At 39.5% G+C, this 17984-nt stretch overlaps 1 protein-coding gene across 1 annotated transcript in view; it reads right to left on the bottom strand.

The window, feature by feature from the left end:
• ALMS1 (ALMS1 centrosome and basal body associated protein) overlaps positions 1-17984 on the bottom strand; it is a 202301-nt gene that overhangs the window by 96182 nt on the left and 88135 nt on the right. The window contains exon 9 of the mRNA XM_080813640.1: positions 5106-6949. Coding sequence (XP_080669766.1) covers positions 5106-6949 — 1844 coding nt within the window. The remainder of the gene's footprint in view (positions 1-5105; positions 6950-17984) is intronic.

Raw genomic sequence — 17984 nt, 5'->3', positions numbered from 1 at the left:
GAAACTGATACTGCACTGTATGTTAACTAACTGGAATTCAAATAAAAATTTTAAAAATGAGGGGCGCCTGGGTGGCTCAGTGGGTTAAAGCCTCTGCTTTCGGCTCAGGTCATGATCCCAGGGTCCTGGGATCGAGCCCCGCATCGGGCTCCCTGCTCAGCGGGAGGCCTGCTTCTCTTCCTCTCTCTCTCTGCCTGCCTCTCTGCCTACTTGTGATCTCTGTCTGTCAAATAAATAAATAAAAAATCTTTAAAAAAAAAAAATTTTAAAAATGAAATTGGGCAGAGGAATTGAACAGACATTTTTCCAAAGAAGGCACACAAATGGCCAACAGATACATGAAAAGGTGCTCAACATCACTAGTCATCAGGAAAACACAACCCTCTAGCTCCATGAAAACCATGAGCTATTCCCTGACACCTGTTAGAATGGCCATTATCAAAAAGAAAAGTGAAAGGGGCGCCTGGGTGGCTCAGTCGGTTAAGCGTCTGCCTTCAGCTCAGGTCATGATCCCAGGGTCCTGGGACTGAGCCCCACATAGGGCTCCCTGCTCTGTGGGGAGACTGCCTCTCCCTCCACCCTTCCCCACAGCTCGTGCTCTCTCTCAAATAAATAAATAAAATTAAAAAAAAAAAAAAAAAGCCAAGAGATAAATGTTGGTGAGGATACAGAGTGAAGGTAACCCTTGTGCACTGCTGGTTGGTGGGAATGTAACTGATACAGCCACTACAGAAAATAGTATGGAGATTCTTCAAAAACTTAAAAACAGAATTGCCATATGAGCCAGCAATCTCATTTGTGGGTATATATTCAAAGGAAATGAAAACAGGATATTGAAGAGAGATCTACACTGCTATGTCATTAATTCATAATAGCCAAGATCTGGAAACAACCCAAGTGTCCATCAATATATGAAGGGATAAAGATGTGCTATTTATACATATCTATATATATATTATATATAGTATTATATTATTCATCCATTAAAAAGAAGGAAATCCTGCACTTGCAACAATACAGATGGACCTTAAGGGCACTATGCTAAGTGAAAAAGTCAGACAGAGAAAGACAGAAACTGTATGATATATATGTGGAATCCAGAACAGCCAAACTCATGGAAACAGAGAGTAGAAGAATAGAAGGGTAGTGATCAGGGACTGGAGGGTGAGAGAAATGGAGAGACTGTGGTCAAAGGGTATGAACTTCCAACTAGAAGATGAAGATGTTCTGGAGATCTATGCACAGCATTGTAATGATAGCTAACAATATCATACACTTGAAAGTTGTTAAAAGAGAAAACCTTAAATGTTTTCACCGCAAAAAGTAAAGGGAATTATGTGACAGGGCAGAGGTATTAGCTAATGTATGGTGGTAATTGTTTTGCAATATATGTGCATCAAATCAACACACTACAAACCTTAGTAAACTTACACAATGTTTTATGTAAATCATGTGTCAAAAAAGCTAGAAAAAAAATAAATCCTTTTTTCAAGAAAGAAAAAGGAAAGGAAAGGTAAAAGGAAGGAAGGAAGGAGGGAGGACGGAATGGAGGGAGGGAGGGAACAGGAAACAAGAGTTCTTGGGAGAAATGGTTGATGGGGGTGGCGGAAGGGCTAGTGCAGGGTCCAATAGCTAACATGAAAGTGTTCTCAATAGCTAAAACTGGATTAATTTGAGTAGTATTGCTTACAATCCAAAGAATGAAATAAATGCCCTGGAATCCATACTGATGTACATGAATAAAGGAATAAATAAATGGAGAAGGAACAATAGCTCTTGCTTATAGGAAAATTCCACTTAATAGGAATGAAAGAAATATAAAAACTCCATTAGAATACCAGAGTAATAATTGCTACAGGCAAGATCCAGTGATGGATGCTAAAATTAGTGATCAAAGTTTAAGCAGAAACAGGATGTTTACACAGTCTACCAGTGTCTCCCTCAAATACCTAGTATTTACAAAGGAAAAATAGTAACTGCACAGTGGAGAATCTTGGTAGACACCACTGCAGCCAAGTGATCAAGGTTAACATCACCAGTAATGCATATCAACTTAATGTGCTGCTCCCTAATGAGCTGCACTGAAAGTGCTGTGAATAATGTTACGACTGATGAATCACAGACCTGTACCCCTAAAATAATACATTATATGTTAATAATTAAAAAATAAATCTTTAAAAAAAAGAAAAAGCATAATCTCGATATACTCCTGAGACATCAGGCAAAACTAAGTAAAAACTTTCTCCAAAATAAGTAGTCACTTCTCTTCAGTGTCAATGTCATAAAAACAAGGACAGCCACAGATTGGATGAAATAAAGTAGACATGACAACTGTAACACAAGGTGGAATCTTGGTGGGATCTTGGGTTGGATCTGAAGCAAAAAATGTTCAATTGTGGAAAAATCAGGTGAAATCCAAATCCAAATCAGTTTATATTTTAGGTGTAATTTTATATGAAGGACACTTTCTTAGTTTTGGTTAAATGTCTTATGGTTATGATGTTATGGCAAGATGTTAACATAGAAGAATCTTTGGTAAAGTATAGATTGGCAACCTCTAAGATATTCCCCAATGATCTCTGAGTCCTGGTATTTACACCCTTGTGTAACCCCGAATCCTTGAGGAAATAGTGATTCATTTCTACTGAAGAGAAAGTGACAGAAGTGGTGAGATTCACATAGAAAGTTAGGTTGCAAAGACTATGACATTTGTGTTGGGTTTACTTCCCTGTTCTCTCACATGCTCACTCTGAGGAACATCTGGCTGTCATATTTGCGCTGCCTTATGGAAGGAAGGGAATGATGTCTGGCCAATAGCCATGTGAACAAGCCTGGAAGCATATCCTCTCAATCAAGCCTTGGTATGGGACTACAGCTGCAGACAATACCTTGTTTACAACCTTGTAAGAGACCCAGGGCCCAAAGCACCCAGCTAAGCCTCACCCAGATCTCTGACTCATAGAAACCCATATTAATATTGTTTTAAGCTGCTACATTTTAGAGTAATATGCTATACAGCAATAAATAATACACGAAATCTTCCTATTTTTATAACACCTCTGTAAACTTAATCTCAAAATTAAGAAGTTTTAAAACAATACACACATACTTACACATTTTATTCATATATATACACACATATGTATACAGATTAGTGTGTGTGTGTGTGCGTGTGTAGTTTGAATTACTGTTGTTTTTTCTAAAGATTTTATTTATTTATTTGAGAGAGAGAGCACAAGAGGGCAGAGGGTCAGAGAAAGAAGCAGACTCCCCCCTGAGCGGGAAGACCAATGTGGGGCTCCATCCTGGGACTCTGGGGTCATGACCAAAGCTGAAAGGAGATGCTTAACCAACTAAGCCACCCAGGTACCCTGTGAATTACTATGGACTCTGGAGTCAGACAAACCTAGATTCAAATGCCACCTCCTAACACTCAATAATAGCCAAGCACTGGTATTGGGCCAAACATTAAATTTCTCCAAGTATTAGGATTTTAAAATCCTGATGTTTATATTAAGTATAAAATGATATCCGCATCTACTATAACAGATGGCATTTAGTACGTTCTAGACAAATGGCATTATTATTAGTTTATATTTATAGTCACCTATTATTTTCTTCTCATTCAAGGAATTCAACTCTAATTCAGTATTATAATACTGAAAGCAGAGACTGACCCTGTTTTTCAGGCCCAATCCAATCTAAATCACTAAGTTTTAGAGCTACAAGGGGCCTTCCAGCAGCTTTTCAAGCCTTTCCTCCCAACATCATCCACATATGAGTACCAAAGATATTAAATGACTTGTCCAGGAGAATTACTGATAGAGGAGCTGAAAGCAGGGTTCAAGATTTGGGGAGACACTACCATGCAGTGAACAACCTCTTGCTTTAAACAGACTGCACTAGAATGCCTATTCTGTTGCTTATAAACAGCAGTATGTGTGGGGGCACCTGGATGGCTCAGTTGGTTGAGCATCTGACTCTTGGTCACGTCATGATCTCAGGATGTAAGATTAAGCCCTTGTCATGCTCCACACTCAGCAGGGAGCCTGCTGGAGATTTTCTCTCCCTCTCCCCCGACCCTTCCCACCCTCAAAAAAATAAATAAATAAATCTTTAAAAAAAAAAAAAAAGGGCCCAAAAACCCCCCAAACCCAGCATTATGTGAGACCATACTGTCTGCTGACAAAGTAGCAATATCAGTGTCTTGGTTTCCCAGAGAGTAAAAAACCTACCTCATAGGGTTATCATGAGCATTAAATGAGATAACATACAGAAGTCCCTCACTGCTGTGACCACCACACGTGGATGCTGAATAAACCTTTTTTTCCCTTCCTTCTTTACGAGCCCAGGCTCTTTACTACGATATGCTGCCTTCTCAACTATCAGGTAGACCGTGAAACACACAGGGTAATTCTGTTTAGCTGTATTTTAAAGGATTCAAAACGTAAAACTGAATTAATGATAGTCTTAAAATTAGTCTGAATAGTATAAACCTAATGCATTTAGTCCTGACCTGGGTTTCCTTTCCTATAATACACTGTGAAGTGGGGCATCACATCAAACAGAACACTATATTGACATGCATTACCGGTGATGTTAGCCTTGATAACTTGACTAAAGTGATGTCTGCCAGGATTCTCTGCTGGAAAGTTACTTTTCATTACAAATACTAAATATCTGAGGAGAATCATGAAATGAAAACCAAGAAGGGAGAGAGAGAGAAGATGCACAAACAAGCAAGAGAGTGAGCACATGCACGTATCCCAAAGCCTGGTGTTCAGCGTATTTCCAATACAATAAACAATTAGTAAATTGTACGATGGGATGATCAAAGACTCTTCCCAAAGTAATGCGATGTTTTGAAATACTCAATGCCAAGTCTTGTCAAAAGCCCTCTGAAATTATAAATACATTACTTTCAGACATTCTCTTTTACCTAGGCATTTATGTCTTGAAATTTCGACTTCTAGAAGAATATTCAGATACAACCTCCCCTAAGAAAAATTGTACTGCCTTTCCCCCAAGAACTTACATTTGCTTAAGTATTTAAAACCCTCTATCACAAATTCCATCAGCTTGCTTGTCATCGCATTGAGACTCACCGATCTGCAGATACCGGAGTCCCTTCTGGACTGGAATATCCTTCCAAATCTGAAACATTCACTTGTGTTTGCCTTGAGGTTACTATCTGGCTATTCTGAAAAAGTATGGTTTTCAAGTCCTGGGAAATAGTATCACTATCTGGAAGAGGAGACTGTACAACTTGGAAGTCCGGTGAAGATTTAGGTCCTAAAAAACCTAAAGATTGTTGATTCTGTGCTACAGGTTTACCGGTCAATAATTTGGAGGTTGGTTCCAATGATCTTGAAGATATAGCTTGTAGGTCAGAGTTAAACTCACTATTCATCCTTGTTTTAGAAGCAGGATCCAATGAGTGAAATCTTTCATCTAAGGTTCCATTATCCAACTTGGAAGGAGTCTTGGGATAAAGAGTTATACGAACACAAGAAAGTGCTTTTCTATTTGAGGGTGGAGTAGATGCAGATGTTACTAATGTACACTGATTTGGGGCTGACTGGGACACCACATTATCAAACTTGGCTTCAACATTTATCATATTAGAAATATATGATTTAAACTTATGCTGGTTATTCTTTTCTATTATATAATCCTGACCCTGAGGAAGAGGGGAATGGTATTTTCCCATGTGATCTACATCTGGGGTTTTGCTTTGTTCAAAGAGCTGACGTTGTTCAAGAAAAATGGAAGAAGGAATGTCTGAAGCTATATAATCCTGACTTTGAGGAAAGGGACAGTGGTTTTCTCTCATTTGATGATCTAAATGTGGGGTTTTGCTTTGTTCAAAGAGTTCTCGTTTTTCAAGAAAAATGCGACAAGGAAGGTTTGGAGCTACGTAATCCTGATGTTGAGGAGGGGGAGAATGGTGTTTTCTTACATGGTGATCTGCATGTGAGGCTTTGCTTGGTTCAAAGAGCTCTCGTTGTTCAAGAATAATGTGCGAAGCAATATCTGGAGTTATAGTTACATTCTTCTCTTTTACTCCTAGTGTGGAATTTGGTCTGCTCATTCTAATGAAGGTATGGTTATCAGAAAAATGAACTTCCTTGACATTGCTACCCTTTTCACTGGTACTGGGCTCAGAATCACTGCCTTTAAAATCTGATCTTTCTAAGAGTTCTTCTTCTTGCTGAGAATGTTCAACAGATAGTTTTTGGCTTTGCCTACCACTTTCTGCTAAGATAGTCACAGCTTTATCTGGTGAATGACTAACAATTTTAAATGACGAAGGGGAAGAGATTCTCTGTTTTAGATCTTTGGGAGGATTTTGCTTTTCAGTGAAATGAGAATTAAATACCCCCACAGATGCTCCAGTACACTGGCTACCTTCAGTAACACCAACCTTAAAAACAGAGGAATCTGAAAAGCATTTAGAATGTCGGTGAGATGAAAAAGTGATGGAAGTAGTAAACTTTTTCAAGGGTTCTGGGGGCAGCATTTGTGATGAAGAATGACAATCCATTTCTTCAGATGGCACACAAGCAGGTTCTACTAATTCTGACAGCCAAGGGTCTATCTTTTCATGGAATGGCATTCGAAGACCCTGGCTAATTCTGAAGTCATCAGCTGTAAAGTTTTGAAATGGGGAATGACTTCGTAACTGCAAGGAATTCCAAACTTTGAAATGGGGGTTTCTCTGGTCTAGTGATTTGGAAAGGTCGATGTGTCTGGTTCTCCATGATGATGGACTCCGTTGTCCTCTGATCATTTCTGAGGGGTCAGCAGATCTGAAAACACAAGGGTGACTATCCAATTGTGGCTGTTCAGCAGTTAGAGTCCTGAAACATCCTTTTTCATGGCTCTCAATAATAATGTGACTACATACAGCTTCTGGCTTGCATCCTATTCCCCGTGGACTCCGTACACCCTAGAAGACAGAAACAAGTTCTTACTTGTAGTCCGAATAGTTATATAAAAACCAGTTATATAATCCAGGCTAAGATTTGACCACAAAGGTCCTGTTGATCTATTATAATAAAACAGGTAGGAACATAACAAAAAGGACAGCTAACTATAGGATAAAATGGCTCATGATAACTAAGACCACATTGTTAATTTCTTCTAAAAATGTTTCACTAGGGGTGCCTGGGTGGCTCAGTGGGTTAAGGCTCTGCCTTCAGCTCCGGTCATGATCTCAAGCCCCACATCGGGCTCTCTGCTCAGCAGGAAGCCTGCTTACCCCTCTCCCTCTGTCTGCCTCTCTGCTTACTTGTGATCTCTCTCTGTGTCAAATAAATAAATAAAATCTTTAAAAAAAAATTTTTTTTAATGTTTCACTAAACTAATAAAAGTAAAGACTACTTTGGTCCCTCAGTATTCTCACCTTTTTGCTTTTAGTAACAGAGGTCCCTTACCCCAACTTTTGCTGGTCACATGGCCACAAAACTGGAGACCTTTCCAGGTTCCTTTACCTAGGTATGACTGTTATGACTGGGTTTAGGCCAGTGGTATATGAGCAAAAGCAGTAAGTATAATTTCTGCTTCCTGTCCTTAGAAAATCAAATTCTTGACGTCCATGTTCCCCTACTACCACCTTCACTACCATCACCATTACTCTTGCCAGCTGAAAATGGTAATATCTAGAACAATCTCAGAAGCCATGTGTGCAAATGGCTTAGCTGTCAAGTCTGCTTGGGTCTTTGGATACCTTTAAGGACAAGAGCTCCTCTTCCTATCCTAGACTACTATAAAAAAGGAAAATAAAATTCTACCATATGTGAGCCATTGCATTTGGGGGTCTATTTGTTACAGAAGCTTGGTCTATACCCTAATATTATACCAATAAGAATAAGGAAAGGACTATTCCTAAAAATAGGAAAAAGAATGAGTAATTCTTTCTGGGGTACTGGATCAGAACCTAAAGCTACCATAAAGATAAAACTTCTTTGAGATTTCTGTTTTACCTATGAAATCATTACCTGGCATCCTATTTGATTTCAAATAAAAATACCTAAAATTATGCTGTCACTTCTGATATAATGGAGTAGTTGTACCTTCTCCTATTTGTCTGATAAGTGTAACTTAAAGTCCTAGACATTATGTATAAAACAAACATAAGAATTATCTGAAAGATGGAGAGAAGGCAGGCAGGCTAGGGATTCTGGGACCAGAGGAAGGACATGGTAGTGAAATCCCTGGGTTTTCTTTGTAACTCATATATTCCGGATTTAGGAGCTAAAGAGGCCAACAACACAGGAAAAAAGGGCATAGACAAAGTCTCTAATAAAAATCCACCCTCATTAGCTTAAAAAACAAAACAAAAAAATACAAACAAAACAGTAAAAGCGAAGTCTAGCAAGATAGAAAACCTTTAGACCATAACTGCTCTATTCCAGCCAAACACCATGGTGGGGGGGGGGGGACACCTGCTTTTCTCATATCAGCAAAGGCTAAATGAGGAGCCTAAACCTCTACCCTTGCTAAATGACAAGACACCCCAACATCTAAGCCAAGGTATTAGAGATGGCCAAGCAGGGGCCCAGGACCTATTTTTTTTCTTTTTTAAAGATTTTATTTATTTATTTGACAGATAGAGATCACAAGTAGGCAGAAAGGCAGTTAGAGAGAGAGAGAGAGAGAGAGAGAGGAGGAAGCAGGCTCCCTGCTGAGCAGAGAGCCCCATGCAGGGCTCGATCCCAGGACTCTGGGATCATGACCCGAGCCGAAGGCAGAGGCTTTAACCCACTGAGTCACCCAGGCACCCCGCAGGACCTATTTTTAACCCATGATGGCTGGTAAGGAGATACCCCTTCCTGTGTGGAGACCACACAGGGAAACTGGACTTTTCCTTACAGCAGCAATGATGGGCCCCTCTCTCTCCCAGCTATAGGCTGGAAGAAAATTTTGCAACCCTCATATCCAATAAAAGACTTGTATCTAACACACATAAGGATGTCGAAACCTTATCAGCTTTAAAAAAAAAAAAAAAAAGACAACCCAATCAGAAAAATGGACAAAACCCCAGCATTTCTCTTACTAAAATAGAGCTGGGGCATGGGGCATAACAACATGTTCAATACCATTTACATTAAGGAAATGCAAATTAAAACTACGACTGCTTTTGCACAGCGAAGGAAACAGTCGACAAAATCGAAAGACAACCAACAGAACAGGAGAAGATATTTTCAAATGACATATCAGATAAAGGACTAGTACCCAAAATCTATAAAGAACTTATCAAACTCAACACTGAAAGAAATAATCCAGGCAAGAAATGGGCAGAAGACATGAACAGACATTTCTCCAAAGAAGACATACAAATGGCCAACACGAAAAAGTGTTCAACTTCACTTGGCATCAGGGAAATACAAATCAAAACCACAATGAGATATCACTTCACACCAGTCAGAATGGCTAAAATTAACAAGTCAGAAAACGACAGATGTTGGTGAGGATGCAGAGAAAGGGGAACCTTCCTACATTGTTGGTGGGAATGCAAGCTGCTGCAGCTACTCTGGAAAACAGCATGGAGGTTCCTCAAAAAGTTGAAAATAGAGCTACCCTACAACCCAGCAATTGCACTACTAGGGATTTACCCCAAAGAAACAAATGTAGTGATCTGGAGGGGCACCTGCACCCCAATGTTTATAGCAGCAATGTCCACAATAACCAAACTTGGAAAGAGCCCAGATGCCCATCAACAGATGAATGCATAAAGATGTGGTATGTATGTGTACACACACACACACACCAGAATATTAGTCAGCCAACAAAAAAACGAAATCTTAAAAAAAAAATTAAAAAAACAAAACAAAACAAAAAAAGAAATCTTGGGGCGCCTGGGTGGCTCAGTGGGTTAAAGCCTCTGCTTTCGGCTCAGGTCATGGTCCCAGGGTCCCGGGATGGAGCCCCACATCGGGCTCTCTGCTCAGCAGGGAACCTGCTTCCCTCTCTCTCTGCCTGCCTCTCTGCCTACTTGTGATCTCTGTCTGTCAAATAAATAAAATCTTAAAAAAAAAAAAGAAAGAAAGAAATCTTGTCATTTGCAACAATGTGGATGGAACTAGAGGATATGCTAAGCAAAATAAATCAGGAACAGAAAGATAATTACCATATGATCTTACTCATTTGTGGAATTCAAGAAACAAAACAGAGGATCATAGGGAAAGAGAGGAAAAAAATAAAACAAGATGAAACCAGAGATGGACACAAACCATATCAGACTCTTAATCATAGGAAACAAACTGAGGGTTGCTGGAAGAGGGTAGGGATGGAGGGATGAGGTAACTGGGTGACAGACATCAAGGAGGGCATGTGATGTAATGAACACTGTGTTATATATAAGACTGATGAATCACTGACCTCTACCTCTGAAACCATAAGGTAGCCTTAGATGTTAATTAATTGAATTTAAATATAAAATAAAGTAATTTTTAAAAACTACAATAATTCTTCTGCATCTACTGAGATGATCATATGGTTTTTATCCTTTTGCATGTTAATGTAATGTATCATGTTGATTTATTTGCAAATATTTAACCACACTCACATCCCATGAATAAATCCCACTTGATCATGGTGAATAATTTTTTTAATGTATTATTAGATTGAGGTTGCTAATATTTTGTCAAAGATTTCTGCATCTATGTTCATAAGACATACTGGCCTACTGTACTATTTTTTTGTAATGTCTTTATACAATTTTGGTATCAGGGTAATGTGGCATTATAGAATGAATCTGAAAGTTTCCTTCTTCTATTTTCTGGAATAGTTTAAGAATAGGTATTAACTCTTCTTCCTTTGTTTTTTTTTTAATTTTTTTATTTTAATAAACATATAATGTATTTTTATCCCCAGGGGTACAGGTCTGTGAATCGCCAGGTTTACACATTTCACAGCACTCATCATAGCACATACCCTCCCCAATGTCTATTTCCCCACCACCCTCTCCCGTCCCCCCAGCAACCCTCAGTCTGTTTTTTGAGATTGAGTCTTTTATGGTTTGTCTCCCTCCCAATCCCATCTTTTCATTTTTTCTTTTCCTACCTCCCCCCAACCCCCCCCCGCCTTGCATCTCCACTTCCTCATATCAAAGAGATCATATGATAGTTGTCTTTCTCCGATTGACTTATTTCGCTAAGCATGATACCCTCTAGTTCCATCCACGTCATCACAAATGGCAAGATTTCATGTCTTTTGATGGCTCCATAGTATTCCATTGTGTATACATATCACATCTTCTTTATCCATTCATCTGTTGATGGACATCTAGGCTCTTTCCACAGTTTGGCTATTGTGGACGTTGCTGCTATAAACATTTGGGTGCACGTGCCCCTTCGGAGCACCATGTTTGCATCTTTAGGATATATACCCAGTAGTGCAATTGCTGGGTCATAGGGTAGCTCTATTTTCAGTTTTTTGAGGAACCTCCACACTGTTTTCCAGAGTGGTTGCACCAGCTTGCATTCCCACCAGCAGTGTAGGAGGGTTCCCCTCTCTCCGCATCCTCGCCAGCATCTATCATTTCTTGACTTGTTAATTTTAGCCATTCTGACTGGCATGAGGTGGTATCTCATTGTGGTTTTGATTTGTATTTCCCTGATGCCAAGTGATGTGGAGCATTTTTTCATGTGTCTGTAGGCCATCTGGATGTCTTCTTTGCAGAAATGTCTGTTCATGTCCTCTGCCCATTTCTTGACCGGATTATTTGTTCTTTAGGTGTTGAGTTTGATAAGCTCTTTATAGATTTTGGATACTAGCCCTTTATCTGATATGTCGTTTGCAAATATCTTCTCCCATTCTGTCAGTTGTCTTTTGGTTTTGTTAACTGTTTCCTTTGCTGTGCAAAAGCTTTTGATCTTGATGAAATCCCAATAGTTCATTTTTGCCCTTGCTTCTGTTGTCTTTGGTGATGTTCCTAGGAAGAAGTTGCTGCGGTTGAGGTCAAAGAGGTTGCTGCCTGCGTTCTCCTCAAGGATTTTGATAGATTCCTTTCTCACATTGAGGTCCTTCATCCATTTTGAGTCTATTTTCGTGTGTGGTGTAAGGAAATAGTCCAATTTCATTTTTCTGCATGTGGCTGTCCAATTTTCCCAGCACCATTTGTTGAAGAGGCTGTCTTTTTTCCATTGGACATTCCTTCCTGCTTTGTCGAAAATTAGTTGACCATAGAGTTGAGGGTCTATTTCTGGGCTCTCTATTCTGTTCCATTGGTCTATATGTCTGCTTTTGTGCCAGTACCATACTGTCTTGATGATGACAGCTTTGTAATAGAGCTTGAAGTCTGGAATTGTGATGCCACCGACTTTGGCTTTCTTTTTCAATATTCCTTTGGCTATTCGAGGTCTTTTCTGGTTCCATATAAATTTTAGGATTATTTATTCTATTTCTTAAAAAAATGGATGGGATTTTGATAGGGATTGCATTAACTGTGTAGATTGCTTTAAGTAGAATAGACATTTTCACAATATTTGTTCTTCCAATCCATGAGCATGGAATATTTTTCCATTTCTTTGTGTCTTCCTCAATTTCTTTCATGAGTACTTCATAGTTTTCTGAGTATAGATTCTTTGCCTCTTTGGTTAGATTTATTCCTAGGTATCTTATGGTTTTGGGTGCAATTGTAAATGAGACTGACTCCTCAATTTCTCTTTCTTCTGTCTTGTTGTTAGTGTAAAGAAATGCGACTGATTTCTGTGCATTGACTTTATATCCAAACACTTTACTGAATTCCTGTATATGTTCCAGCAGTTTTGGAGTGGAGCCTTTGGGTTTTCCACATATAGTATCATATCATCTGCAAAGAGTGATAGTTTGACTTCTTTGCCGATTTGGATGCCTTTAATTTCTTTTTGTTGTCTGATTGCTGAGGCTAGGACTTCTAGTACTATGTTGAACAGCAGTGGTGATAACGGACATCCCTGCCGTGTTCCTGACCTTAGCGGAAAAGCTTTCAGTTTTTCTCCATTGAGAATGATATTTGCGGTGGGTTTTTCATAGATGGCTTTGATAATATTGAGGTATGTGCCTTCTATCCCTACACTTTGAAGAGTTTTAATCAGGAAGGGATGCTGCACTTTGTCAAATGCTTTTTCAGCATCTATTGAGAGTATCATATGGTTCTTACTCTTTCTTTTATTAATGTATTGTATCACATTGATGGATTCGTGGACGTTGAACCAACTTTGCAGCCCTGGAATAAATCCCACTTGGTCATGGTGAATAATCCTTTTAATGTACCGTTGGATCCTATTGGCCAGTATTTTGGTGAGAATTTTCGCATCTGTGTTCATCAAGGATATTGGTCTGTAATTCTCTTTTTTGGTGGGATCCTTGTCTGGTTTTGGGATCAAGGTGATGCTGGCCTCATAGAATGAGTTTGGAAGTTTTCCTTCCATTTCTATTTTTTGGAACAGTTTCAGGAGAATAGGAATTAATTCTTCTTTAAATGTTTGGTAGAATTCCCCCAGGAAGCCGTCTGGTCCTGGACTTTTGTTTGTTTGGAGATTTTTGATGACAGTTTCAATCTCCTTACTGGTTATGGGTCTGTTCAGGTTATCTATTTCTTCCTGGTTCAGTTGTGGTAGTTTATATGTCTCTAGAAATGTATCCATTTCTTCCAGATTGTCAAATTTGTTGGTGTAGAGTTGCTCGTAGTATGTTCTTATAATTGTTTGTATTTCTTTGGTGTTGGTTGTGATCTCTCCTCGTTTATTCATGATTTTATTTATTTGCGTCCTTTCTCTTTTCTTTTTGGTAAGACTGGCCAGGGGTTTGTCAATCTTATTAATTCTTTCAAAGAACCAGCTCCTAGTTTTGTTGATTTGTTCTATTTTTTTTTTTAGTTTCTATTTCATTGATTTCTACTCTGATCTTTATGATTTCTCTTCTCCTGCTGGGTTTAGGCTTTCTTTGTTGTTCTCTCTCCAGCTCCTTTAGGTGTAGGGTTAGGTTGTGTATTTGAGACCTTTCTTGTTTCTTGAGAAAGGCTTGCACCGCTATATATTTTCCTCTCAGGACTGCCTTTGTTGTGTCCCACAGATTTTGAACTCTTGTGTTTTCATTATCATTTGTTTCCATGAATTTTTTCAATTCTTCTTTAATTTCCTGGTTGACCCATTCATTTTTTAGAAGGATGCTGTTTAGTCTCCATGTATTTGCGTTCTTTCCAAATTTCCTCTTGTGATTGAGTTCTAGCTTCAGAGCATTATGGTCTGAAAATATGCAGGGAATGATCTCAATCTTTTGGTACCGATTGAGACCTGATTTATGACCCAGGATGTGGTCTATTCTGGAGAATGTTCCATGCGCACCAGAGAAGAATGTATATTCTGTTGCTTTGGGATGGAATGTTCTGAATAGATCTGTGATGTCCATCTGGTCCAGTGTGTCATTTAAGGCCTTTATTTCCTTGTAGATCTTTTGCTTAGATGATCTGTCCATTTCAGTGAGGGGAGTGTTAAAGTCCCCTGCTATTATTGTATTACTGTCGATGTATTTCTTTGATTTTGTTATTATTGGTTTATATAGTTGGCTGCTCCCATGTTAGGGGCATAGATATTTAAGATTGTTAGGTCTAATTGTTGGACAGACCCTTTGAGCATGATATAGTGTCCTTCCTCATCTCTTATTATAGTCTTTGGCTTAAAATCTAATTGATCTGATATAAGGATTGCCACCCCAGGTTTCTTCTGATGTCCATTAGCATGGTACATTGTTTTCCACCCCCTCACTTTAAATCTGGAGGTGTCTTCAGGTCTAAAATGGTTTTCTTGTAGGCAGCATATTGATGGGTTTTGTTTTTTTATCCATTCTGATACCCTGTGTCTTTTGATTGGGGCATTTAGCCCATTAACATTCAGGGTAACTATTGAGAGATATGAATTTAGTGCCATTGTATTGCCTGTAAGGTGACTGGTACTGTATATTGTCTCTGTTTCTTTCTGATCTACTACTTTTAGAGTCTCTCTTTGCTTAGAGGACCCCTTTCAATATTTCCTGTAGAGCTGGTTTGGTGTTTGCAAATTCTTTCAGCTTTTGTTTGTCCTGGAAGCTCTTTATCTCTCCTTCTATTTTCAATGATAGCCTAGCCGGATATAGTATTCTTGGCTGCATGTTTTTCTCCTTTAGGGCTCTGAATATATCATGCCAGTTCTTTCTGGCCTGCCAGGTCTCTGTGGATAGGTCCGCTGCCAATCTAATGTTTTTACCCTTGTATGTTACAGACTTCTTTTCCCGGGCTGCTTTCACGATTTTCTTTTTGTCGCTAAGACTTGTAAATTTTACTATCAGGTGACGAGGTGTGGACCTATTTTTATTGATTTTGAGTGGCGTTCTTAGCATCTCCTGGATTTTGATGTTTGTTCCCTTTGCCATATTAGGGAAATTCTCTCCAATAATTGTCTCCAATATACCTTCTGCTCCCCTCTCTTTCTTCTTCTTCTGGAATCCCAATTATTCTAATGTTGTGTCGTCTTATGGTGTCGCTTATCTCTCAAATTCTCTCCTCATGGTCCAGTATTTGTTTGTCTCTCTTTTGCTCAGCTTCTTTATTCTCTGTCATTTGGTCTTCTATGTCACTAATTCTTTCTTCTGCCTCATTTATCCTAGCAGTGAGAGCTTCCATTTTTGACTGCACCTCATTAATAGCCTTTTTGATTTCAACTTGGTTAGATTTTAGTTCTTTTATTTCTCCAGAAAGGGCTTTTATCTCTCCAGAGAGGGTTTCTCTAATATCTTCTATGCCTTTTTCGAGCCCGGCTAGAACCTTGAGAATCATCATTCTGAACTCTAGATCTGTCATGTGACCAATGTCTGTGATTAGGTCTCCAGCCTTCGGTATGGCCTCTTGTTTTTTTGAGGTGAGTTTTTCCGCCTTGTCATTTTGTCCAGATAAGATTCGCTTTCTCCTGCTGTGGAATTCCGCTGTTCTTGGTGACTGAAGTTGGTTTTGGATGGGTTTCTTGTTGATCTTATGGGGGAGGGGCCCGTTGTAGTGATTCTCAAGTGTCTTTGCTGCAGGCGGAATTGCACCACCGTTGCCAGGGGCCAGGCTAAGTAATCCGCTCGGGTTTGCTTTTGTTCCCTGAACGCTTTCCGTAGAGTTCCGGAGGATGGGAATGAAGATGGCGGCCGCCCAATTTCTCGGCCCGGAGGAGCCGAGAGCTTGGGGTTCCGCTCCTCAGTGTGCTCTCAGAGAAAAGCGCCCAACCGCCCTGCCTCCCTGGCCTGCGGTCGCGCCTTGAGGAAAGCAGTCAATTGCTGGAACCTGGAGAAAAGCGCGTGGTCGCTTCCGTCTCCGTGGCCTCCGGCCGCACTCCGAGCCCACCCAGCCTACGACCGGCACAAGGTAACCCCGGGCTGAGAGCTCAGTCCTCGGCTCTGTCGCTGTAGCTGGCTGCCCCGCTCCAATACCTTCGAGCTCCGCGGCCCTCAGACACCCCCGGTCCTTCCGTGACCCTGCGGGACCTGGGGTTATGCTGACCCCACCTGGGTTTCCCCCCAGTTTAGCTCCTGGAGCAATGTCTCCCAGTGGAGCAGACTTTTAAAAGTCCCGATTTTGTGCTCCGTTGCTCCGCCGCTTGCCGGGAGCCGGCCCCTCACCCCAGGGTCTATCTTCCCATTGCTTTGGATTCACTTCTCTGCTGGTCCTACCTTTCATAAAGTGATCGATTTTCTGTTTCTAGAATTGTTGCTCTTCTTCTCTTCGATTTCCCGTTGGATTTGTAGGTGTTCACAATGGTTAGATAAGCTATCTAGCTGATCTCCTGCTACCCGATGTCGTTTCAGCCTGCTACTTCTCCGCCATCTTGACTCCTCCCAGGTATTAACTATTCTTTAAATGACTGGTAGAATTAACCTGTGAATCCACCAGGTCCTGGACTTTTGTTTGTTGGGAGTTTATTACTGATTCAATTTCATTGCTAGTAATTGGTCTGTTCAAATTTTCTGTTTTTTTCTGATTCAGTTTTGGAAGGTGACATGTTTCTTAGGAATTTATCCATTTCTCCTAGGTTGTCCAATTTGTTGGCATATAGTTTTTAATAATATTCTTATAATCCTTTGTATTTCTGTGGTATTGGTTGTTATTTCTCCTCCTTCATTTCTGATTTTATTTATTTGAATCCTCTCTTCTTTTATTGGTAAGTCTTACTAAAAGTTTATCAATTTTGTTAATCTTTTCAAAGAACTAGTTCCTGGTTTCATTGATCAGGTCTATCGTTTCTTAAGTCTCTATTTCATTTACTTCTGCTCTAATTTTTATTATTTCCTTCATTCCACTGGCTCTGGACTTTGTTCTTTTTCTAGATCCTTTAGATGTGAGGTTAGATTCTTTGAGATTTTTCTTGCTTCTTGAAGTAGGCCTGTACTACTATCATCTACCCTCTAAGAACTGTTTTTGCTGTATCCCAAAGATTCTGAACCATTGTGTTTTCATTTTCATTTGTCTCCCTGTATTCTCCAATTTCTTCTTTGATTTCTTGGTTGAGCCATTCATTGTTTGTAGCATTATCAAATTAAAAAGAGAAAGAATAAAACCATAAGATCATCTCAATAAATGCACAGAAAGCATCTGATAAAGTACAACATCCATTCATGATAAAAACCCTCAACAAAGTAGGTTTAGAGAGAACATACCTCAACATTATAAAGGCCACATATGAAAATCCCATAGCTAACATCATACTCAATGGTGAAAAACTGAGAGCGGGAAAATTTTCCCCTCAGGTCAGGAACAAGATCAGGATATCCACTTTCACCAGTTTAATTCAACATAGTACTGGAAGTCCTAGCCACAGCAGCAAGACAAGAAAAAGAAATAAAAGGCATCCAACTGATAAGGAAAAAGTAAAACTTTCACTATTTGTAGATGACATAATATTGTATAAAGAAAATCCTAATGACTCCACCAAAAAATCTCTAGTAAGAACTGACAAACTAATTCAGTAAAGTAGGACACAAAA

This window comes from Martes martes, assembly GCF_963455335.1.
Source record: "Martes martes genome assembly, chromosome: 9".
Lineage (NCBI taxonomy): Eukaryota > Metazoa > Chordata > Mammalia > Carnivora > Mustelidae > Martes > Martes martes.
The sequence above is the reverse complement of the archived record's forward strand: the minus strand, read 5'-3'. Positions and strand labels throughout refer to the sequence as shown.